This window comes from Nelumbo nucifera, chromosome 3 (genome assembly GCF_055504915.1).
Source record: "Nelumbo nucifera cultivar China Antique chromosome 3, China Antique-T2T, whole genome shotgun sequence".
NCBI lineage: Eukaryota > Viridiplantae > Streptophyta > Magnoliopsida > Proteales > Nelumbonaceae > Nelumbo > Nelumbo nucifera.
In genome coordinates, this window is record NC_142651.1 from 18,315,805 (window position 1) to 18,341,963 (window position 26,159).

At 41.3% G+C, this 26,159-nt stretch overlaps 2 protein-coding genes and 1 long non-coding RNA gene across 5 annotated transcripts; 1 reads left to right on the forward strand and 2 right to left on the reverse strand.

Annotated features, from left to right (window-relative positions):
• Positions 1-1,444: 1,444 nt before the first annotated feature.
• Positions 1,445-7,228, reverse strand: LOC104599675 (sodium/hydrogen exchanger 2-like). 3 transcript variants are annotated; one of them, XM_088902101.1, is made up of 10 exons: positions 7,088-7,228; positions 6,139-6,236; positions 4,822-4,881; positions 3,567-3,864; positions 3,027-3,073; positions 2,445-2,542; positions 2,347-2,371; positions 2,155-2,235; positions 1,747-1,891; positions 1,445-1,668 (listed from the first exon to the last, which is right to left on the reverse strand). In XM_088902101.1, exons 4-10 carry the CDS (start codon positions 3,618-3,620, stop codon positions 1,624-1,626), a joined length of 495 nt encoding a protein of 164 aa, XP_088758227.1. In that variant the 5' UTR covers positions 3,621-3,864; positions 4,822-4,881; positions 6,139-6,236; positions 7,088-7,228; the 3' UTR covers positions 1,445-1,623. The 3 variants fall into 3 exon arrangements, with proteins under 3 accessions (XP_088758227.1, XP_088758228.1, XP_088758229.1); XM_088902102.1 differs by lacking the exon at positions 7,088-7,228 and adding an exon at positions 6,948-7,087; XM_088902103.1 differs by lacking the exon at positions 7,088-7,228 and adding an exon at positions 6,545-6,941.
• On the forward strand, positions 6,972-12,050 carry LOC148800991 (uncharacterized). Its single transcript, XR_016084572.1, has 2 exons — positions 6,972-9,737; positions 10,804-12,050. It is a non-coding gene; the product is annotated as an uncharacterized LOC148800991 (long non-coding RNA).
• Positions 12,051-14,004: 1,954 nt separating this feature from the next.
• LOC104599683 (uncharacterized) lies at positions 14,005-16,122 on the reverse strand. Its single transcript, XM_010262314.3, has 2 exons — positions 15,898-16,122; positions 14,005-15,596 (listed from the first exon to the last, which is right to left on the reverse strand). Exons 1-2 carry the CDS (start codon positions 16,002-16,004, stop codon positions 14,303-14,305), a joined length of 1,401 nt encoding a protein of 466 aa, XP_010260616.2. The 5' UTR covers positions 16,005-16,122; the 3' UTR covers positions 14,005-14,302.
• Positions 16,123-26,159: the final 10,037 nt, after the last annotated feature.

The following is a 26,159-nucleotide window of genomic DNA, read 5'->3' on the forward strand; positions in this document are numbered from 1 at the left end:
TATACCAGCATGGAGATGTTCCCAATGCATGGCTGCAAATGGCTGTGAGGACAGTTCTATGAAGACCAAATCTGATCTTAAAAAAAACAATAGAATTGGGTTGAAGTTGAAATTTGGGTTAGGGTTACAATTCATTACTTGGAAACTTGGGCTCCACCTTGTCAATAAGCCCAGTTATCAGGCGTATAAATGGGTGTGGCAAATTCTTGGCCCTGGCCCCTGGCTGGGTTGAGCGAAGCATGTTAGGAGTTTGGACTGGAGGATGCTACTTGCTAGGCCCTTTTCATTCAAAAATGTAGTTTCATTTTGTTACAACAATGATTTGTATTTACAAGTTTCTAGTATATAAGAAAAAAAAGTAAATATAAGTTTAGAAACGAAATCTATTCAACTAAGGTTGTCAATGGAGAGGTTTTGGATTGGACCCCATCCAGTCCAAAATTAATTTGGACAGATCAACAACATATGTTGGATTGGACCAATCCGGTCCAAAATATTTATTAGATTGGATTGGACCTAGCCTATCTGTAACAAATTTATATTGGAGTGGGTTGGATTAAGCCAATATCTGGTCCATTGATATAAGATAAGAATATATGTGCCAATGAATCATGTTTGGGTTGAAACCAATCTAAATCAAAATGGATTTGAACAAATTGGACGGTCTAAGCATTGAATTGGGCTGGTCCAAATTGATCCAAAACATTCATTAAATTGGATTGGATCTGGTCCATTTATAATGAACTCACATTGGACTGAATCGGATTAGACCAAATCCAGTCCAATTGACACCCCTGTATCCAACACAAAATATAAGTTTTACAAATTAAAGTTATCAAAGATGTGCCAGTGATTGCCTCCTACCACCTGATATGAGACGGCAATTCCATACTTGTTTGTATACATCCCAGCCCAAAGATGCTGGACCACAAAGCCCAGACCATTAGGCCCCCAACCAGGATAGAAAGGAAACTTCGCTTTATTACTAGTCATTCCATTCTGTTCTATTTAGTGTGCCATATCCATCCTTAAATTATGGGCACTTAATTCTTTTTTTTTTTTTTTTTCAAATTCCATCCAAGTTATTTCTAGTCTGCCCAATCTCAATCAAAGAGGAAAAGTTATCCTTTTAATTGGATGGCCTGTGAAAGTATATCAGGGGGCCTATAATGGCTGAAGTGGTGAACTGAATGGCTTTAATGCTTTCTCTTTAAGGCTCTTTTCCAAATTTTGCCACGATTTAGTTTTGCATCCATTATGATTTGCGCTCTTACTTGATACAAAATTTGTACCATTTGTCTCATCATTTCCATTTACTGGCAGTGCAAAATTTTTTCATCTCAAAAACGGACGCAAATTTTCCACCACCTTGCTCCTACCTCAATTCTCTCTCATACAAATTAGGGGCCATATCATTTTGCATCCTACTTCATCACTCCCAAACGAATAATCCTACTTCTACCTCCATTCTCTTTCACATAAGGTGGGATCACATAATTTTATTTCTCATAAATAAATAAGACAAGATCAAATCTGAAAAAAAAAATAATAATCCAAATTTTATTTCTCATAAATAAATAAGACGATCAAAATAATGAATGCTTCTTAATCCATGATTTTGATTTATAAAGCTGCACCTCGCATAAGGCCAGCCCACCATAATGTGACCTGCAGCACAAGATTTTCATTGAATATGTGAGTTGGTAGAGAAGGAACATAAGACCCCAAGAAATCCAAATTACTTACTTGCTGCTTTATGCCAATTTTGTCATTTGGAGACTTGTTGATCAAGTTGGTTAGAAAAGATAGGGGGAAAACAAAAGCAGCACTTCCAACCAGAATGAATCTCAAGCTCATCAATACTGAACTAACTGCAATTGAACTTCCGGGACTGCACAACAGTAGAAACAAGATCAATGAATAAGAAAAAGCAGGCAGTTGTACCATGCAACCTAAGAAATAATATACAACAAATAAATAACAGTAATTAAGCAGCCAATGTATCATGTATCATCGACAGACATACACAACCTTTTTCTTTTTTTGATTCAATTCAGGAAAAGAATTTTGTTTGCCATTACCAGACATGATACATGAATGCTAACCATCCATGGTTGATGCTTCAAAGATATACAGACCATACCTATCACTTACAAATCTCCACTTGTCAATATCCAAAGCATCCATAGGAAGATGAATATTTCAGCAATAAATGGCAATGTCGCAAAAGCATGCCTACAAAAAAAATTTAGTAAAGGAAAAGCGTTTGCCTATATTCAAGAAAAATGATAATACACAATAAAAGCTTCAATCTTTTGAAATAATTCCTCTGGAAATTTGACATACCTAGTATACCACTTAAATAGAATAGCTGCAATCCACATGGAAGTAGTTAGACATACTGTATTTGGAATCTAAATAGAGAGTCTGAACATGGGGCCTACAGAAAGGTACGCCAGAAGGAGAGACTCCTACTTCAGCCAGCATGTAAGAAAGGTAAGCCATGAGTATCATAAGTGCGACTTCACCATCAGTGGAGTGCCTGGAATTTGTAATAGTTAGCTATTACAATGTTTTTTGGAAAAAAAAATGAAACAGGCTCTGTCAAAATTTTCCCCATTTCATCATTTTTGAACAATAAACATATCGATCTTCTACATGATTAATAACATTAATTTTCATGCGAAAATTAATAACATTAATTTTCATAGGGTGAGCATTATTCAGTTAAAACCGAAAATTTCAGTTTCAGTTTCCAAAATAACTGAATTAACCAAATTTCTTTATATAATATGTAATATATATATTATATAAAATGTAACATATATAATTATATATAAATGTATAATATAATATATTATATGTTATAATATATATTACTGAAATTTGGTTTTAAGCAAAATAATCAAACCAAAAATTTCGATTTATTACAGTTTTCAGTTCAATTTTTAATCGAATCAACCAAATGCTCACCACTAACTACAGAAATAAGTAAAGGCAAGTATTATGTCCTCCCACTTACAAACCTGCCAAAATATAACTTTTTGATAATGTATGCACTGAGCAGACCAGTCTGCAAAAGAGAAAAAGCAAAGCATCAAAATAACCCCATGACATGACATGCACACCCACACACAACAGAGAGAGAGACTTACGAGCACTCCTAACATGGTACTTGATACAAATAAATAAAAGAAGTTGCCAATAAATTGCAAGGCTATGGAAAAAAAAAAACAGACTATAAAGCAAGGGCGTTTCATCTTGATTAAAAACCTACACCATCAGGTGAAATAACTTTAACCACACATTGCTATATATTCAAAAACAATATTACAATTTCAAACACTCCCCATACCTGCAAGGTGCAAACAGAATCCGTTTCAGAAAAAGATTGCTCCAATTGCTCTAGATAGAAAGGTGGTACATTGATAAGAATACAAGATCTATGGGAATTGCAAACAAAAGGCAGTATGAGATAGTGGTGTGTTCGGAAGCGTGTTCTTAACCACTTCGGAACATTAGTTTAAACATTTATAAATTTTTCCGATTCTCAAGTAATTACTAACACAGTAAAATGATGAGAACGGGTCGTATCCACAGGGAAGCGAGGAAAAATTCATACGTACTCAAATCTGGACAAGAGAATACAAGAGGGAAGTGCAAAAATATAAAAATTAATTAATTAAACTAAAAAAGATAGAATTCGAACATTGCAGAAATTAAATGTGCAGAAAAATAAATAAATGAAGGAAACGACATAAGAAAAATCTATAATCCAATCAGAGGTAGCAATCTCCAGATCTCTCCTTCGACCCTCGAACTTCTCGAGCTAGGCCTTCTGTCTTACCTGGTCGAATTCTAGACCTGCAAAAAAGAAAATGAATGTCAAACATAATGAAAATAAATTGCAGAAAGGAAATAACGAAACTGGAATTGAAAGAACAGAAATTAAAACTAAAGCTAATGGTTGAGATCCGAATCTAGAGGTGGCAGTAGTGGTTTTGGCGAACTACAAGTAAGAACCCCTCCTCTTGCCTAGGCGTCCTCCTCTTCCTCTACCTTTGAACTTCTCAAGATTAGCCTTCCGTCTTACCTGGGGGCAGAATCTAACCCTTTCTCAGGAGCTCTTGGGTTCTTTTTATAGAGAAAGGTGGATACAATTAGGATTAGAGAGAAAGAGGGGGGCGGTAACTGGGTTTTAGCAAAGATATGAGTGCCCTAGGGTTTCTAATGGAGGGTTAGGATGGTTCTGGGGTGATCGTAGGGCTGAAAGGAAAAGGAAAGGGCACCCAATATTATGTAGGGCTGAGATCTAGTGGTTAGGGGCTAAATGGTGAGGATTAGTAGTTAGGTGGCGCCTTAGGATTTAAAAACTACAAAAAGAGTGTCCTAGAATGAATGATGGAGATTAAAAGAGGTGGATGGTGGAGATTAAACAGCTAGGGTTTGTTAAGGATGAAAATAATGGGTTAAAAGGCGTCCTACGATTTGCTAAGGAGAGGGAAGCATGCTAATACAGTTGGAGGGGAGTCATTCTAGGTTTAGCAGATAGGAGGCGCCCTCCTATTCTCAGTGTTTCACAAAAACACCCCCTCTGTCAACTGGACTTCACACCAGCTTCCCAAACACTACAATTCAGCCATGTAACCTCCCCAGTTTTTGCATAGAGACCCTCAGAGGTCACAACATTGAATTTAACTGAGAAAATGACACACTTTGACGATCTTAAGGCCAAAAATACTCCTGAATTGATGCCCTTAAAACATCAAAATGCAGAATTATCATATAGGAAATAGAAAGTGGGGATGCTAAAGAAATTACCAAGATAATCTCCAATGTCAAGCGGAACCATATTCAATCGTTTAAAAAACTATGTAGCACCTGAGTTTAAGAACCAATGAGTTCAACCATGAATAGATAATAAAAGCATAATTATCAGTAGTAAACATTAAAAAAGAACACGCAAATAACTCAATACTGATATTAACTGCCGCTTAGAATCTTGAAGATTCACCGGCATTTAGCAACTTGGAAATTCTAAGCTAATCAACTAATAAACATTCTCAGAAAGAAATTTCACCCAAAAAAATGCGTGTGGAAGAAACAATATAAAGTATATTGGCAGCTTCATTGTGTGTATTATAATTTTCATCCTTCTTTATAAAATGAAAGAAAGACAGACATAAGCATGGTTATCAAGGCAATGCTTAGGCAGGCACCTAAGCAACACGTACATGAAAAGGCATTTTGTAAGTAGCACCTTTTTAGGCAAGGAAAAGAACAAGGTAAGCACCTTATCACATGTTGTATACCATATTGTATTTTATTTTTGCTCTATGACATACAAAATCATTGTCTCTGTAGTATACCATTCATTATTTATTGGTATGGATCCTTACTGCAATAGCAATAGGATGCTCTGGGCAATCAAAAATAACATGTTCAAAAAAATTAGTATAGCTAAAGATGGACAGTCAGCTGAGATGATTTAGTGAGTGAATTGGTGGAAGTCTCTTAAAGAGCAAGGGAAAGGCCAAAGAAAACATGGTCTCAAGTGGGAAAAATTAATTAAAGGCTTATGATTTGACAGAAAAGAAAAGAGAAGAGAATGTTTGGATGGTCAGACAGGAATACTTGTATTTTTTAAAATAAAACATGCAGAGAAGCAATTAGGCAATTATAAAGAAAAAGGCAGTGGATACTCTTTTACTCCTTGGCTGTCAGTTCTCAAAGCTTTTACACAAATACCATACAAAACAACACATATAGAACATGTTTATAAATTGTAATTCCTGACATATATCATACAATTGTATATCCCATTGTATAATGCTTTAATGTACATGGGTGGGTGCTTACCCTTTGAAATCAATTTTGCTACATAATTGATGAGCTCCATATTTTACCTTCTTAAAAGAAGGTAAAGTGTATCAAATATGGAAGGTAAGAAGCCAAAGAAGCAACATCATATCGTATATAGATAAAATGGAAATAATTATCTATCAAACTTTCATGCTTTTCACTGTAATGAGTCTGCATGGCCAACGACTTCAATTTTTTCCCTGTATTTTTATTGATATTAAATGTGGAAATTATATGATGTGAAATAATTAAATACATATAACTGAAAAATGTTACCTGTTGCAATGATGCCAAAAGGTATTAATGTACCAACAGCACCAAACAACATGATTGTTGTGAAGTTGCAGAAAAATTGTTTCCTTTTCACCTGGAATCTGGTTTCAATGGACACAGGATCAACTCATCAAGCCCTTTTAAAAGACTGTTATGATCATAAAAAAACATTAAAAAAAAGGCAGTAAATAAAACAAATAAAAATGAAAATGAAATCCTAAGTAAAATAATATATGCATGAAATTTATCTTGTACTTTATCTAAAATAAAATATTATATATAATGTGTATTATGTATGTATGTATATATGATATGAAGTATAGAATAAAATGACACATAAATATATAAGTATATTAAACTTATATAAATAATTGCCAGCCGGGCCTGAACAGAAAACTTAGGCCCACACCTGGAATTTCAGGCCAGGCCGAGTAGGGCTGAAAATGATCACCCCCTAGTGGTAAGAGACAGCACATGCAATATCTGCCTCAATTTCTCAGATCCAATTGGGCAGGATATTGCCCTAATAGCTGAAATCCTAGCACCGGTTCAAGGACTAGAGTTAATCTTTATGCAAGGGTGGAAACATATAGATGTGGATCAAACAGTTATTGCCTGGATGCAATCTGCTGAGGGCATTCCTTGGGTTTACAGGCAACTAGTAAAACAAGCTCAATCTTTGGGCAATCAATTGAATAGCTAGTTCAAGTGGGTGCCTCAGTTTGCTAATGTTTTGGCTGACACTATTGGATCCCAGGTGGATAACCCGCCATCAGCAGCAGCAGCAGAAGCACATGCAAGGCGTTACAAACCTCTCCTGCCATTTGTTTATAACCGCAGGCCACGTCATAACCATCCACATGCAGAGCTTGTAGCCATGATGAGCTGATAAGTGCGAAAGCCTATAAAACGCCTTCGGGTAGAACAGAATGGGCAGAAAAAGCATAACTACCTTATTTCCTTCTTTCTTCCTCTTCTTTTTCTCTCTCTCTTAATTCTGTTTCTGGAGGAAGGAGCTCCCTCGAAGAAGTTCCATCGACTTAGTGTTCATCAATTGGTATCAGAGCCCCTGATCTGCCATGCCCACCACTCGCAATAAATCACAAGGAAGGATCGATCGGATGGAGAGAGAACTGAGGGGTATTAAAGACACCCTCTCTGATGTAGTGTCTCAGCTCAAACGGATGTCAACTCAGCCGAGCAAAGAGGCAAACCAGGAGGGATCGAGCAGCGGCGGCCTTCAACCTTCGCAGCCCCAAACTGGTGTTCCCCACGTACTCAGGTGACGATCCTTCCCCCTAGATCTACCGCCCAGAGCGGTATTTTGATTTCCATGAGATTCCAACCAGCTAGAAAGTACAGATTGCCTCCATCCATCTTGATGGAGAGGCTAGTCTCTGGTACCAATGGTACCATCGTTCACACCCACAACTGTCTTGGCTAGACTTTGTTGAGGCCCTGCAAATACAATTTGGTCCTTCCAGCTTCGAAATTTTTGACGAAGCTTTATCTAGAGTGGAACAGACTGGTTCCGTTCAAGAATATCAAGTTGAATTCGAGCAGTTAGCCATAATAGTGCATGGATGGCCAGAACATGCACTCACCGGCTGTTTTATTGGTGGCTTGAGGGAAGACATTAGGTTGGAAGTGAAAGCCCCGCAACCCCCTACTGTTTTGGCCGCTGTGAGCCTAGCCCGACTGCATGAAGACAAGTTGAACCGGGCTAGGAGGAATCCACGGCCAGGAATTCTCGAACCAGCTCCCAAGCCCTTGACATCCAAAACCGAGTTAACCCCAGTTCGACCACACCTCCCGCCGGTCCCCACTGTGAGAAAACTCACCTGGGCTGAGATGCAGGCCCGTTGGGAAAAATGATTGTGCTATAACTATGAGGAGAAATTTTCTCCGGGCCATAAGTGCAAAGCCCAGCAGATGTTCCCTCCTTCAAATTGTTGACAACCCGGATGAGAGTGACGATGTGGACACCGGACCCATGGTCTCCGACCAAGCTTAAGACTCCATCGAAGAAAACCCAGAGATTTCACTCCACGCCCTGGATGGGCTCCATTCCACTGAGAGCATGAGAGTGTATGGTGTACTCAAGGGTAGGGAAGTGAGTGGGAGTTCCCTTAACTTCATCACTCTGGATCTAGCTCGACAAATGGGCCTAGAGGTTCAGGTGGTGACTCCCTTTGTTGTTAAGGCAGCTAATGGACAGCAAATTCCTTCTGATGGGCTATGCAGGGCCATGGACCTTAGAATTCAAGGTCATGTGTTCAGTGTGGACTTGTACCTTTGGATTTTAGTGGGGCTGACTTAGTCCTGGGGATTCAATGACTTAAACTACTTGGGCTAACCATGTGTGATTAGACCCTCTTGACTATGGATTTCTGGATGAATGGGAAGCAATGCCATTTGAAGGGAATTGGGCCAACTGAACCAGCAGCAGATTCGGACCGACATGTTATCAATTACAACTTTCACTCCAGTGCAGCGACCCTGGTTTATTTGGGATCATTGGGTGTGGAACCCACTATCTATTGTGACAACGGAACCCATACTGTTACGGAGGACCCCACTTTACAAAAGCTCTTAGCAACGTATCAAGATGTCTTTGGAGAACCAAGCAGCCTACCCCCTGTACATACTCATGATCACCACATCCCTATTCAGCCTGGAGCCCAGCCCACCAATGTCAGGCCTTATAGATACCCACATGTTCAGCGGGCTGAAATCAACAAAATAGTAGTTGACTTGTTGTCCAAGCAGTTAATACAACCGAGCCACAGTCCCTATTCTTCTCCAGTCCTGCTCGATGGAACCAGGCATTTTTGTGTTGATTACCAGGCCCTCAACAGCATCACTATGAAGGATAGATTCCCAATTCCATTAATAGATGAGTTATTTGATGAATTGAAGCATGCCGTTTATTTTTCCAAACAGGACTTACGATTCGGCTACCATCAGATCCAGGTCCACCCCAAAACGGCTTTTAGGACCCATGATGGCCAGTATGGTCATGCCTTTTGGGTTGATTAATGCGCCCTCCACTTTTCAGAGCCTTTCGGCCCCACCTCAGGCGCTTTATCTTGGTGTTTTTTATGATATATTGGTCTATAGTAGTGATTGGGCTTCTCATTTAGAATATTTGGAGCTAACCCTTGGGATTCTCCGGTGAAATCAGTTATTTGCCAAGCCCTCTAAATGCACATTTGGCCAGACACAGATTCAGTATTTGGGACACATAATTTCGCGGGTTACTGTAATGACCGATCTCGAGAAAATTGTGGCGATGACTCGGTGGGCTTAGCCCAAGACCATTAAGTGTTTGCAGGGTTTCCTAGGCCTCACCGGTTACTACAGAGGTTCATAAAAGGCTATGCATCCCTGCCGCCCCTCTTACAGCCCCGTTGAAGAAAGAAGTGGAGCTTTTACTTTGTCAGAACAAACAGAAGTGGCATTTGAATCCCTAAAGAAGGCAATTACGACACCGCCTACCTTGGCATTACCCGATTTAACCAAGCCGTTTGTGGTGGAGTGTGACGCATTGGGCAGAGGGATTGGTACAGTTCTGATGCAAGGACATCCTATTGATTATTTTAGTAAGTTCCTGTCAGCCCAAGCCCAATTAAAGTCTACTTACGACCATGGTTTCAAATGTCGCTAATGTATGTCGGTGTCGAGGTTCACCGATATGAAAATAGATGGTAATATAAAAATTACATTATTCTGGTCGATATTTCCTATATTTCAACTAAAAATTACGTTATTCCTGTCGAATAACAAAAAAAGACAAATTTTCCTATTATGTCAACAGGATGTCGACTAATGTACATTAATAACATAATATATCAGTATATTATATTATTATAATACAGTATATTAATATAAACTATTCCATTAATAATTTCTATTTAATATTTCAAATAAAAAATTTATAAAAAAGAATTAACAAAATATAAAAACAAAAGAATAGATTAATTATTTTATAATATAAAACATAAAATATTTTTCAAATAATAAAATATTAACTAGTTAGTATTTTTAAAATATTTATTAAAATCACAAAAATGTTTATTAAATTTTATAATAAATCATATTCTACATTTAATATAAAAAATCAGAATAAATTTATTAAATTTTATACTAAATCATAATTTATTATAAGTTTAGTATTAAAAATCATAATAAATTCATTAAGTTTTATAATAAATCAGAATTTATCATAATCATAGTACTACAAAAAGGAGAATCAGTTTATTAAATTTATAATAAAACATAATGTATTATAACTTTCATATTTAAAAAATCAGAATAAATGTATTTTTATTTACTAGTGTGAAATAAATATATTAAAATTTATAATAAATCAGAATTAAAAATAAGAAAAGAAAATATCAGATAATCTTGCAAAAACATCAAAATGCATAATAAATCAATAGATCATCATTTACTAATTTGGTAATAAAATAATAGTTTAGAAATATGTATTAATGCTTCTTTTATCATTTTACAAAATATCATTGCATATTTCCACATATTTTATAATATTTCCACAATGTCTCTAATTTTTACAATATTTCCCCTTGACATTTCCAACATATGTCCTATATTTTGGTAAGCGACATTTCCATCAACATTGACATTTTAAACCTTGCTTACGACAAGGAGCTAATGGCCTTGGTGCTCTCGGTGCACAAATGGAGAGTTTACTTGTTGGGGCGAAAATTCACAGTGAGGACTGATCAGAGGAGTCTCAAACATCTGATGGAACAAAAGCTTCTTAACCTTGAACAACAGAAGTGGGCCAGCAAGTTAATGGGCTTTGATTTCACCATTGAATACAAACCTGGCCCCTCCAACAGAGTTGTTGATGCTTTATCCAGAAGAGAAGATGACAGCTTACAGACCTCTCCATCCCTTGCTTGATCGTATCAAGGAAGAAGCTCAACAAGATGATGAATTAAAACTGATTCGGGAGCAGTTGGTATCAGGGACAAACCCAGTGGCGGGGTACTCCCTGGTGGGCTCAGACTTGTTGTACAAAGGGTGACTGGTGATAGCACCCAAATCTGTTTTCCACACAAACCTCTTGAAGTTATTCCATGAGCCACTAGAGGGAGGTCATTCGGGGATGATCAGAACTTATAGGCGCATAGCAGCCCACTTCTATTGGCAGGTTATCCACCTGGGATCCATCAGACACTTTAGCTAAAGTAGGGGCAACTAAGAGAAGTCTTCAGTGGGGAAAACCTAGGCCAGGAGTGGATATGTAACATTATTTTCTGCTTCTAAAATTCTGGTTGCTGACAAGGTTTGCCTTGTTTTGCCTTCAACTGCTTTGTATTACCCTCTCTCTTTACCTAGCTATTTGGGTAGTAGAGAGCTTTTTTTTATTGAATACAGGTTTCTGTTATTGATCCAAAAAAAATCTTCAATTGCATTTAGATTTTTAATCTCATCGGATTGATATCTGGAAGAATTTTATCCCCTTGATCAGCTATTTTGAAGGTTCCAAGCACTACACAATGAGCTACCTGATTACCTTGGCTATGGCTGACATTTGTGGTAGGATCACTTGCTGGAAATGGAAATGCTGACAGGATTAATTGCTTATTTCAAGTCTTCCAGAAAATTATAAATGACCCAAGATTACTGACACATTTCTTGGAAAGAAGGATAGAAGTTAAAGCTAAATATTTAAGTGTACTGTACTGTTTCAAGAAAATGCACCATCAGACTGATGATTGCTTGTAACAGCATTAATTTTTGTACAATACTTGAACTGAAGAAACAAACAATGGTAGTAGTATATATCTCTATGAAAAGTTTAAGGCCACTATCATGTCCCTCAGTTCAAACGATAGGCCTTGTTTCCTTATCTAGATGAATTAAATGCAGAGGTAATACCAGACTATCTCAGTGTGAGTACAAGAGAGACTGTCATTCATCTACAATTTTTTTATGACTATATTCTTTTGTAATATAAGGTGGCTCATGTACAACTGAAGTACCTAAAATGGACCCTTGTCTGTTCTGAAGCAATTTCATTGGACTCAAGACCAATCTTAGCAAGATTATGGCCTATGGCATTGAGGCATACAACCTTGAGGAATTGGCAAAGGCACTGGGGTGTGATGTGGGTAAATTTTTGACATCTCATCTAGAGTTTCCCTTAGGGGCAGTCAATAGGGTTATCTGAAGATGGTTCAGACGATAAAGCAAAATATAACCTTGCAAACTGTTTCCATGTTTGATTTTCAACAGAAATCGGAGCTTGTCGAAAGACCACTTGGATGAATGAAATACCGGTTGTGCTGTCATGGACCTACGGGAAGGAAAGGGCAAAAGGAAAATATCATGGTTATCAGTAACCCTAGGGAAAAGTGAAGCAGAACTGAAGTGTGGGACAGTTGTGAAGACATAATGGTTTTGAGGAACGAATAGGTAGGAATGAAGCATATAGTGAGGAGATCCATTGAATAAGACAACTGGCACTTTAATATCTAGGAGTTATGTACACAATGAACTCTTTGGACTGACAAATAGCTCCATTTTGGCTTATGAAAATATGCATAAAGATGCATAAAGCCATAAACAGGATTAAAAGTGAAACATGCTTCAAGAGAAACACATTATGATTTATGATATACAAATATACTCCAAATAAAACAGGCCTTGTGTCAAAAAATTAGAAAAAGAATTCAAATACTGTTGCAATGAGTTCAAAACCTAAGCAGGACACTGCAAATGCTTGTTCCTAATTATCTATTATGTGTATTAATCTGTTGTGAAGAGTTTGAGCTAAGGGCCATTACCCAATGTTGGTCCTCACTATCCAGGGTCTTGAGACAGGTAGAATGGATACACCCAACCTTTGACATTTTTTGTACAAAGCCACTGCTCTCAGACTTCAACGGCATTCTTATGCTTGTTAGCCCAAGATTTTACCATCTGCCAAGAAAAGGACCCTTACTACTAGGAGCTTGAGTTAATCTCTTATTTTTGATGGAGCCAAAAGGAAGGCTACGAATTGTACTGTTGAACTCACTTAGGTAGGATTTCAGAAGATATACAAACAATGACAGTAGTGTGTCCAAAGCCCTCATGTAATATGAACAAGAAATTAATCTAAGAAAAACATCAAAGAATAGAAAATTGTTAATCATAACCATGTCTCTGTAGAATTATAATAAGGAAGCTTTTTCTGCGCCCTCTATTCCTCTGTTAGTCTTCATAGACTTGGTAGTGCTTTTATCTGATAACTTAAGAGCATGAAATCCATGGAATAAGACTAAATTTTCTCTATTTTCAGGTTCTCCCACAAGAAGTGCATGGTCCATGCTTTAAAGTCCAAAGCCATGTAAAGCAGGCATTTCTGTCACATCATATGAATAAACATGTAGACGAACTTGGGCACAATAGCCAAGGCCCAAGGAAAACCATACTTACTGAAATGTTCATAGAAGCATATAATAACCAAAATAGGGATATCATTTTTTTTGGAAAAAAAGGTATTGTATTAAAACAAGACTATATCAGGTCATGAAGCCATAAAACTCTGACAAAATGCTATGGTGGCATACACACATAATATTGATAGATATAAGCATCTATGTAATCAATACCATTGTAACCTCCTATTAAACCTACCCATGGATTCCAAGCTTCCATAAATGCATGCAATGAGCTCAACAAACATAATATAAACCAATCATATAGAACCATATGAGGAAGTCAAAGCCAACAATAAAAAGGCTCACATAAATTAAAAGAGGAAAGGGAATTACCAGACTATTTCAACAGAAAAGTCATCTAAAGCACTAAACCAACCAAATCATCTCTTGAGTTGACTTGAGGGAAGAAGTATTTCAAAAACCAGTTGTGTATTGATCAGTGATCTGTTAACTAATGGAAATTGGAGTAACATAGGAAATGACACCCTTACTGAACAGCTTAATAAAACCCCTAATCAAATCCAAATAGGTTACACGTTTTTTTTCTGTAACAAATACTCTCAAATTATTCATTTTTGCTCATATATACTCTAGTCAACGTATCTGCCGCTTAAGCTGGATGCATCTCCTTGTTCCAGCATTACACAGTTAAGAAAAAAAAAAAAAAAAACAAAAATGGTTGCATCACTATAGAACAATTCCAGATAGCTTCATCCAGCTTCTTTGCTTGAATTGAACTTCGAGAACCTGTCTTTTAAATCGGCAACCAAATATCCCTTACCTAACTTATAAAGACTTTTCATCACTTTCATATAAACAGGAAAATTGGGTCTGAGACCCTTCTCAATCATTTCAACAAGGATCTCTCGTGCATCAACAACCTTCCCTTCCTTCAGGTGAAGGCTAGCAAGCAAGCTGTAATTCATATTGCTGGAACATCCATATTTGGCATGCATGTCAACAACATATTTATATGCTTCCTGGAATCTTCCAGTTTGAAAGTAGCCCTTGATGAATGCAGCATGTGTTGTCAGCCGAGGTTCAAGACCTATTGATCTCATCTGATTAAGAAATTCAATTGCAAAATCCAATCTCCCCACTCTACATGCACGGTGCACAATTATTTCGAAGGTAATGGCATCAGGATAAAAACCCCATTCTTTCATTAGTTGGAGCAGATTGCAAGCTTCGGGAATCCGTCCATTCTTGCAGAGACTACCAAGCAAGTAATTAAAAGAATTAGCATCTGGATTACAGCCATATCTCACCATCTCATCAAATAAATCTCTGGCTTCCTGAAAACTGCCACTCCTACACTTTGCCCAAATGAGAAGATTGTAATAAGACGTCTTTCTAGCTCTTTCTTCCATCACGAAGATGGCCAAGTCAAAGTAATTTGAACTACAAAGCATCTTGATCAGAGCATAGATGCCAGAATTACGACACGACCCTCCAGCTTTTTCTAACATCTCTACGACTAGTTTCACTGAGCTTCTAGCTGAATCTCCATAACTGCAAAGAGGTAGAAGAAAAGCAAACGCCTTCTCGGTTAAACAAATTCCTTTCTGAGAAAGACTCTTCAGCACAAGGACCATCGACTCGTAGTCTTCTAACCGACCCAGATTATCAACAAGCAGACTCCAAATCTCTGCTGTACGGCCAATATCTGGTTGGGTGTTTCTTACCCGATCAAAGAACCGCGAAGCTGGAAGCCCATCATGGTTAAGGGCCTGAAGAATGTCGCTAATCAAAGCAATAGAAAGCTTTACACCCAACTGATCTAGCCTTACTTCAATGTTATCTTCACCTCCTTTAATCAGCTCAATAATTTCTGCAACTATCAGCTGATTAACATTTGGCTTGTTAAAAGGAATTCTTCGCTTGACACTTCCTCCGCGTGAGTGAGACTTCATACCGCCACTTCTATTGGATTTCTCGAGATTAGATTCTTCCTTAGAAACGTGGGTTCCCAGAGAACTAGAGGTGGAAAATGGCCTGTATACACTATTAACGGAACTCAGAGAATCAAAATCTGTGGCCACACATTTACTAGTGATTCGGAAGTCATTGTTGCTAACGAACACTCCAATCAGTGGCGAAGGAGACGAAAAAGATGTTACAGAAGAGGTCGAAATCGATCGAAATAAACAGCCAAGAGCATGTGAAAGATATAATGCAGGGTTTCGTCGAGTAGAAGAGGGAGGAGAGCTAAGGTTTATGATGGATATTAGGGTTTTATGCGACGGAACGAAGAGACTGGATTGGAGGTAACAGAGAGTATAAAGGTTTAGAGCTTGAGAGTTACCTGAAACCCTGGCGAATACACGAGATTTCCATCCCATAATCATCCGAGCACTGGCTTGTAGCATGGAGGGCTCCGAGTTCTTTTTGGAGTGATCGATCGCAAAACATCTCTGTTTTTAGAAGTTAAAACTCGAAAACCAAAGGAATGACAAATTTCTTAAATTACCCCTAATGTTTTACGAAATTCTACCCTTTACTGTATAAGCATTCTTAATTTTTGTGAGAATTGACTAAGGATCTGTTTGATTCGCAGTTGGAAACGAAATTGGGATGGACCGATGGGAAACAAAATCCTTCGGAATTTGCAAGTGGCCGTAAGGATGGTGTGAGCATGGTTTTATGAGGATGGAATACGACGTTGTGTTTTTAGAGTATTTGCACAGTTTTTGTTTTTAGAAAATCAGATCTGTTATGCAACAACCATCCAAATATGAGATAAGATATCTTGAAACCAAAAGATTAGGATTTGCCCAACAATTGGATTTGGTTCTCACAGTCTATTGCAGTAATATCTCTTCATTAGGGTTGTTCACGGATCGGGTTGGATCGTTTTATTGAGATTTTTCCAATTGATTCGACCTAGTCAGGTTACTTGAAATTGGAACCGAAATCGATCATGTGTTAAGCAAAATCGACCTGATCGGTTTGAGTCAGTTTTGGCTCTAAGTTCAACCATGGTAATAAATTTGTAGATTAGGCGTTGGAAAAGTAGCTAGCAACATCATCCAGCAAGGAAAGGACATAAATTAAGAGAAAGCAGGTCAATAACTTTGTGAAGCAAGAACACCCCCCAATCAAGTTATCAATAAAATATAAAGTCAAACTATATTGGAGAAAGAAGACTGAAATTTGTATATTTCAAGAAACCTTCTAATCTAAATAAAAAATGATACCTAATTCTAATTGTAATTGGTTGCCTATTTGGTGTAAAAGACCATAAAAACTATGATTCTTTGATTATTTTTTTAAACTTTTCCAAAAAAAATTCTTGTCTAGTTGTCTTACAATACTTGCCATTAATATCATTCCTAACTAGAAGACTATAAATTAAGTTAGGTTGTAACTAGGATAAAGACAACTTAGTTAAATAGGAAGTAAGTAGGTTGTAACTACTAACTAGGAACTAACTACTAAGTCAGTTTGATTTGGGTCGGTTTATAATTTTGTACAACCCGAAACCGACCGGTGCTGAAGAAAACCCGGCCAACTCGGGTTGGTCGGTTTGATCAGGTTGGGTCTTCTTATGAACAGCCCTACTCTTCATGAAAATATATATATATAAACCAGTACGGAGATATTCCCAATGCTTGGCTGCAAATGATTGTGAGGACGATTTTATGAAGACCAAATCCAATCTTAAACAAAAAAAAAAGTAAAATTGGGTTGAAGTTGAAATTTGGGTCGGGATTGGGTTAGGGTTACAATTCATTAGTTGGAAACTTGGGCTCCAGCTTGTCAACAAGCCCAGTTATCAGGCGTATAAATGGGTGTGGCAAATTTTTGGCCCTGACTGGGTTGAGAGAAGCATGTTAGGAGTTTGGACTGGACGATGCTAGGCCATTTTCGTTCAAAAATGTAGTTTCATTTTGTTACAAATTTCTAGTATATAAGAAAAAAAAAAGTAAATATAAGTTTAGAAATGAAATCTATCCAACACAAAATATAAGTTTTACAAATTAAACTTATAAAAGATGTGCCAGTGATTGCCTCCTACCACCTGATATGAGACGGCAATTCCATACTTGTTTTGTATAAGCCCAGCCCAAAGATCCTGGACCACATCTAAGCCCAGACCATTAGACCCCCAACCAGGATAGAAGAGAAACTTCCCTTTATTACTAGTCATTCCATTCTGTTCTATTTAGTGTGCCATATCCATCCTTAAATTATGGGCACTTAAATCCTTTTTTTTTTTTTTTCAAATTCCACCCAAGTTATTTCTAGTCTGCCCAATCTCAATCAAAGAGGAAAAGTTATCCTTTTAATTGGATGGCCTGTGGAAGTATATTAGGGGGCCTATAATGGCTGAAGTGGTGAACTGAATGGCTTTAATGCTTTCTCTTTTAAGGCTCTTTTCCAAATTTTGCCACTATTTAGTTTTGCATCCATTGGTTTGTATTTATGATTTGCACTCTTACTCAATACAAAATATGTACCATTTGTCTCATTTCCATTTATTGGCAGTGCAAAATCTTTTCATCTCAAAAACAGATGCAAATTTTCCACCACCTTTCTCCTACCTCAATTCTCTCTCATACAAATTAGGGGCCATATCATTTTGCTTCCTACTTCATCACTCCCAAACAAATAATCCTACTTCTACCTCCATTCTCTTTCACATAAGGTGGGATCACATAATTATACTTCTCATAAACAAATAAGACAAGATCAAATCTAAAACCCCAAAAAAAAAATCCAAATTTTACATTCAGCCTATTTGCACTCTTATGAATTTTCACCAATTTAGGCTATGCTTGGTACTATTGTTGTTGTTGTGACTAACTAAAACGTGTTGGATTTCATCAATAGAAATTGATATAAAAATAAAGCAAACGGCTATAGACTTGAATTATTGATATATACATGGACAAAAATAAAGCAACATGCTTGGCCCACGACCTGAGTTGTGGATTTACCCCATGGCCCACGAATTGACTAACATGGACCGAAACAAACGTGGACCAAGTTAGTGCATTGATAAAAATATTTACTTTTTTAGTTAGTGGGCTGACCTAATTATTTAAACAAAATTGGGCCTACATTTTCTTCTCTCCATACATTTTCTGTCCAAAGCCCAATTGTACCACTACGCATTTTTCCTGTCATGGGACAACGACGACATTATGGCTCCAAATGTTATCCGTTTTGTCTAAATTCATGTAATTTTAATGCAATCGTTTTATAACTAGACTAGATAGAATATGGATCCATCCCAATCCAATATACATCATTATCACCTTATTCACCATCTTCTAAGTTTTGTCCCAGTTACATGCGTTTGCCTATTTGGTTGCAACGAAAATGAATTTACATTGATACAAAATTTTATAGTGCAAATGATTTGATTGCAATACAAATAGAGTAAATTAAGATATGAAGCAAAATAAAAAAAAAAATCCAAAATAAAATTAAACGAGAATTTATAGTTTTTTTCATTTGCCTCCTATATATTTGTACTAGTGCAATAGAATTGCACTACAACCAAATACAGCAACATCATAACGGAGCGCTATTGTGATGCATGGCTTCCAGGCCACTTGACAGTTGACACATGGCACTAGAATTGGGTTATGGTGTAACCGTGTAAAGCGTTGCTTTTAGGAAAACATCTGAACATACCAACGAACCATGTTATATTGGATTGGTATGTTAACTGGTTTATTCCAACATTCACATGGAATCAATTCTCACAACCGCCGATTTAGGAGGAAGATGGGGGAGATTATTAGTGTTCTATAGTGATGGTGCGTAATCCGATCAGTCCTATTTGTCAACGTTTTTGCCTCTGACCGGAGAAAAAGGTGTCTGAAATGGGGATGAAAGCGAGTAGTTTCCGGGGAGGAGCTCGGTGAGAGTGCTCCGAATTTCAAGTTAGTATCTTCTCAAAGGCAAGATAAAAGACCAGATAGCGCAAAGTTATCACGTACCTCCATTCTTGGGGGGAAGAGGGCCTCTTATAACCACTTCGCGCACTCACTCCCAGGCTCCTGTCAGGTCAGGTATCATTACCTCTGCACTTCTGCCAGTTCGGGTATCATCACCTCTGCTGGGGCAGACAACCGCCACTGCTCTCTTTGTCAGAGCCGTCTCTATAACGGGAGGTGGCGGTGGCAGGTGGCCGTTGAAGTGCGGCTATCAAGTGTCAGATCCTAAGTTTGTCAGGCACGCCGCCTCATGATACGGACTCCTTTGGTGTCAGGTATGGTTGTTCAGTTCGGCGGCCTGGAAACGAAGTGCCGGAGTGGCGTGCGAGGTGAAGTCTTGAGTTCGGATGGAAGTGTGGTTTGAACTGCCTTGGGGTGGGTCAGTTCGGGTTGTTGCCCTTTGCGCTCTTCGCAAGGCTCGAGCACAAAGGGAGAGTTCGGGATCCTTTTGGGGAGCTTGGGTCACGGGTTCCCCTTGGGGGAGCTCGCGCCTTGAGCACTGCCGTGCCGAGCTGTCGTTCCTGCCAGGTCACCCTCGGTTGCTTCGACGTGTCAGGTGGTCAAGAGGTCGGGCCAAATCTACCTCCATCAATTGCCCCCCACTCCTCGCGCTAAGGGTCTTTGCTTTAGCGCGGGGAGTTCGGGAGGTGATGGGTGGATTTGACCCGTACTTCAAACTGGTTGACTGATGGCGTGAAGTGTGCGTACGTCAGGAGATTTTCGGGTTCCTCGAGCGCCAAAAAGTCAAAAAACGCATTAATTCGTCTTTAAATGTTGGGTGACGTGGCGGTGGGCGTTATTTCAAATTTCAAAAAATGTGCCACTACTGCCGTCAATGCTGGGAGACATGCATCGGCGCCGCTTCAGTTTCCAAAGACGTGCGGCCAGTCACATCTCGGTATTAGGAGGGGTGCGGTCAATTTGGTCGCGAGCCGTTGGATTCGCCTCGATCAGAGCCTTCGATTTTCGGTCACTGTGGGTATAAATAGTGGGGGACCCCTAGTCGCTTTCTATTGTCAATCTCCTGATTTTAGCTCGCGTCCAGATTTTAGCTCGCGTCAACCTTCCGTGGTCCGTTAGCTTTTTCCGGGTGAGTCAGTACTTTCTTCCTGGTCTTCCTTTCCTCCCTATGTCTAGCTCGGACAGCTCAAACAACTTCTCGAGGGGGTTAGATGCAGGTTCCACGAACCAAGTTGCGGCCCCCGGCAGCCTTAATGAGCCCAAGGCGGAGCCCGAAGTAGAGCTTGAGGGAGAGCTCGAGGAAGTGTTCAAACCCGCAGGCCGAGTCGCCTCGGGTAGTCTAGCGTCCTCCTCCTGTCGAGGTAGGACGTTAGACAAGTTTGGGCCTTCAACCATGACGCCCGAGGGGCTATACTCCCTTATCACCCAGTTCAACCTGCCCGGGGAGTATACTTACTCTGTACCCTCGGGTGACTTGCCTTGGGAACACGGTCCGGACGAGATCGTGATATTCCGGGAACAGCTCATCGTCGGGCTGCGCCTTCCTTTCCACCCTCTTATCGTCGAGGTTATGAACCGCTTCGGTGTCACCGTTGGTCAGCTTCACCCGAACTCTATCTGCAACTTAGTTGAGACAATCTCCCTCTTTTGTGAACACATTCTTCCTTTAGACCTAGAGATCTTCTCTTCGATCCTCATGCTTAAGAAGCAAGCAGGTCCCCTTCCCAGGCATAGGCGGGCGTACTACATGTCTCCTTGCCCGGGGTTCAAACTTTTACACGATCTTCCCAACAAGGTCCCGACGTGGAAATGAGACTACTTCGTGGTACGAAGTGCAACGGGGTGACCGTTCCAAACCGGGTGGGGGTTGGCTGCCCTTGACCCCGGTGTTACGCTTGATAGGGAGACGGCGAAGGGCCTCCGGGACTGGGCCCGGCTCGGGCTAAAATGCCACCTTTATCTGACGGAGGCCAAGCTCATCCAAGCCGGCCTGAGTTCGAGTAGGTTCCTTTGCTTAGAGGCTTGACTTTGTTTTTTGCTTTCCATTCTATTGTTTTTTTGATGTCGAGTTCTTTTTGCAGGTGTGATGGACGCATAAAAGACTCGCGGTGGGAACCTGTTTCACGCCACGAAGAGGAGGAAGTGAGTTGCCAAACGGGTTCGTGCCGAACCGCCCTGAGATGCGGAGCCCGAGGTACCGAGCTCTCCGCCTAGGGAGCCCTAGATGGCCCCTCCAGTACAAGAAGCGGCAGCGGCCCCTTACGCTGAGGTTGCTTATACGGGGGCTCCTTACGTTGAGGTTGCTTATACGCGGGCTAGGCCTTCAGGCTCAGGAGGCCAAGGCGAGTTCAGGAGCGTGCTGTCACCGAACCACGCTCTTCAAAAAAGTAGGGAGGCCGTTTACCCTGAGGAGGTCACAGCATGGGCCGAGCTTCCTTTGAACCACGTAGCCGGGCATGCTGCCTCTTATGCCATGGTGGTAAGTCAACGACTTCTTGTTGGGCTCCTTGTCATTACCTTTCTTGCTATTACTCTTTTAACATTGTCGTTGTTTTTCCTTTTGGTAGGTGAACTCCTCCATCCATGATTTAGCGGCCCAAGCGGAAAGGAGATCGAGGCGGGCATGAGCTGCCAAAGAGGCTTCCCGCGCTGCCGAAGCGGCTTCTCGCGCTGCACAGGCCAGGCTGGCGAGGTCTTAGAGAGACACCGAGGCCATGGGAGTGGTGGTGAAGCACATGGCGGACCTGAGGCTGGACTTGTAGCATCAGGTCGAATACCTTCAGGAGGATATTAGGGAGAGGACTGAGATCTTTTCTCAAGGCATCGAGGATGCCAAGAAGAAGGTCGTTGATGACTATATCACCTCACCGCGCTTTGACGACCTGATGGTGAACTCGTATAGGAGGGGTTTTAAACTGAGCCGGTGGATGATCAGGAACACGTACCCCGAGCTCGACATCAGTGCCATAACCACTTCGCGCATTACTCAGGAGATGGACAACGCGGCTGACAGTGAACCGGATTCTGAGGACGAGGCAGGACCCTCGGGTATCGTTGAAGTGCCTTCCGAGGGTGAGGAAGATGTACCTCCGGGCCTGTGAGCTCGCTTCTGTTGTGGTTTTTTTTTTGGGGGAATGTACACAGAGTATTCTGCAATGAAATGTCATCCTTTTGGTTAAGTGTTGTTCTGTCACCCTCTCTTTTTTCTGAACTGACTATATGCCTCTGATGATGAGATGTCGAGGTCCTTATCAGCTCGCTGTTAGCACTTTGCCTATCAGCTTGGTGTTAGCATTTTGCCTTTGCTTGCCCATGCCGAAGAGGTGGCTAAGTCTTATGGTGCCGAGGTCCCTGTTAGCTCGGCATTCTAGCCCTTGGGCTCTGGTAGCAACTCTTAGTCCACTTCGCTTGGTGATTTATAGGTAGTATCGTCTCAAGTTAACGATGTTCCACGCTCGGGGTACTTGTTTGCCCTCTAAGGTTTCGAGCTTGTATGCTCCCCCAAGTGTTCTCTTTACTCGGTAGGGTCCTTCTCAGTTCGGTCCAAGTTTGCCAATGCCGGGCTCGGGTGCCATGATCTTACGGAGGACCAGGTTGTCGACGCGGAAGTTCCGCTTTTTTACTCTAGCATTGTAGTACCGAGCTACTCTTTGCTGGTAAGCCGCGGTCCGGATGTACACGAGGTCTCTTACCTCATCGAGTAGATCGAGGTTGGTACGTAGCTCGTCTCCGTTTGTCTGATCGTCGTATGCTTCCAGTTGTAGTGTGGGTACTTCGATCTCCGCCGGTATTACTGCTTCGGTGCCGTAGGTGAGGTTAAAGGGGGTCTCTCCCGTGGCAGTTTTCTCCGTAGTTCGGTGGGCCCATAGAACACTGGGTAGCTCGTCCGCCCACAACCCTTTAGCTTGGTCTAGTCGCGCTTTCAGCCAGTGGAGGATAGCTCTGTTCATGACTTCTACTTGCCCGTTTGCTTGCGGGTGCGCGACCGATGTGTAGTTCTGCCGAATCCCCATACCTTGGCACCATTCCTAAAATTTGATGTCCTCGAACTGCTTACCGTTGTCGGAAATCAGTACCTGAGGTAACCCGAAGCGACATACTATGTTCTGCCAAAAGAAGTTCTGGACGTTTTGAGCTGTGATTGTCGCGAGAGGTTCGGCTTCTACCCACTTTGTGAAGTAATCCACCGCCACTACTAGGAACTTCCTCCTACCTGTTGCTGGTAGGAATGGTCCTAGTAGGTCGATGCCCCATTGTGCAAAGGGCCATGGACTAGTGGGATACTCGATGGCCTCTGCCTTCATCGTTGGCCAGTAGTACCCTTGTCGAAGTGCCTTCTGGGCGAGGGCCCTGCCCCTCAAGTGTCCGCCGCACAGACCTTCAAGACTGTCGCAGAGTACGAGCTTGGCTTCGGCAGGTCACAAGCAACGCAGTTAGGGGAGCGTGTAGGATCGTCGGTACAGCCGTTTGCCTATTATGACATATTTGGCTGCCTGACGCTGCACCCTTCTGGCTGCATTGCGATTTGCAAGGAGGGTCCTGTCTAGCAAGAAGCTCGCGAGTGGGTCGATCCAGCTCGGCTCTGCTTCAAGGACGGGAGTGACCTCCTCTGCCCCCCGAGAATGCTAGGTTGAGGTAAGTCCTCTATGTACGCGGTCCTCATGGTGTTGTCACTGGTGCTGGCTAGCCGGGACAGGGCATCGGCCTTAGTGTTCTCGGACCTCAGGATTTTCCTGATGAAGTGTGACTGGAAGTTGAGCAAAGCCTCTCTTACCTTTGTCAGGTAGGCGATCATAGCCGACTCGCGGGATTCGTATTCCCCTGTAACTTGGTTGACCACGAGCTGGGAATCGCTGTAGATAACTATGTGTTTTGCCTTTACTTCTTGCTCCAGGGCTAGTCCGGCTATCAACGCCTCGTATTCTACCTCATTGTTGGATGCTGCGAACTCAAAGCGTAATGCGTACTCCAGTTTTGTGCCACTCGGACCACGGAGAACTACACCGGCTCCGCTGCCTTGCTGTTTTGAGGAGCCATCTTTGTGAAGGATCCAAGGCTCTTCATCCCAGTTTGCGCTTGACCTAACCAGGAGAGATACCGAACTGGGTGCGACCGCACGGGGCTCGGACTCAGTTGGCCCGGGAGCACCGAGCTCACCTGAACTGGGAGCCTCGCGCTCAACCGGGTTGAGGACCTCGGAGCTGAACGTGCATTCTGCAACAAAATCTGCCAAGGCTTGAGCTTTGATGGTGGTTCGGGGCTTGTACTGGAGATCGTATTCACTGAGTTTGATGGCCCACTTCGTCAATCGTCCAGAGACCTCGGGTCTGAGTAGTACTTGCCTCAAGGGTTTTTCAGTGAGGACGATGATGGTATGAGCTTGGAAATACGGGCGGAGTTTACGGGCCGCAGTGACCAGCGCATAGGCTAGCTTACTAACATAGTAGATGGGTCGTTGAACCCGATCTGCTTCCTTTATCAATACCGAACTGACCACTTCGTCACTTGCCGAGAGGTACACTTCTAAAACGTCGTCCTCTTCGGGCCGTGTCAACACTGGGATGCTGGCGAGGTATCTCTTGAGCTCTTCAAATGCGAGTTGGCCGTTCGGGTTCCATTCGAACCCTTTGCCTTTTATTGCATTGAAGAAGGGCAGGAAGCGGTTTGCTGATTTAGACATGAAACGACTCAAAGCGGCTATCCTGCCGTTTAGCCTCTGGACCTCTTTTACTTTTCGTGGTGGTCTCATATCTAGGATGGCCTTTATTTTGTCCGGGTTGGCCTCAATACCGCGCCGGTTGACGATGTACCCTAGGAACTTACCCGATGTGACACCGAAGACACACTTGTTTGGGTTTAGTTTCATGCTAAATTGACGTAGAATTTGGAATACAGAATGCAAGTCTTGTATTAATTCATGTGAAAACTGTGTCTTGATGACCATATCATCTACATAACGTTCTATCTTCGTGCCAATTAAGGGTCGAAACAGTTTATTTACGAGTCTTTGGAAGGTCGCCCCAGCATTTTTTAGTCCAAAGGGCATGACCTTGTAGCAGTATAGGCCGAACTCGGTTATAAAGGTGGTTTTTTCCTCGTCGGTCGGATCCATCCTGATTTGGTTGTAGCCCGAGTAGGCATCTAGGAAGCTTCGCAACTCGTGTCCCGAGGTCGCGTCCACTAGGTGGTCAATCCTGGGGAGGGGAAAGCAATCTTTTGGGCCAGTTCGGTTTAGGTCGGTGTAGTCAACGCACATGCGCCACTTGCCGTTTGCCTTTTTTACCAGAACTGGGTTGGCTACCCAGCTCGGGTAATGAACTTCCCTGATAAAGTCTACTTCGAGGAGCTTCTCGACCTCCTCATCGACCGCCCTCCAGCGTTCTGGGGCTAGGTTGCGTTTCTTCTGTCTAATGGGTATGACTACAGGGTCATTATTGAGTTTGTGAGTTATGAGCACAGGGTCTATGCCGGGCATTTCTGTCGCGGACCAAGCAAAAATATCTAAATTTTGAAGTAAGAAACTTACCAGTTCGAATTGTAGAGGTTCTTAGATGGAAGCACCAATCTGTAGCGTCCGAGCTGGGTCTGTCGCCGAAGTCGGGACCGTGACCATTTTTGGGGGCGCAGCTCGCTCTTCACCTTGCTCCGTAGGGCGCTC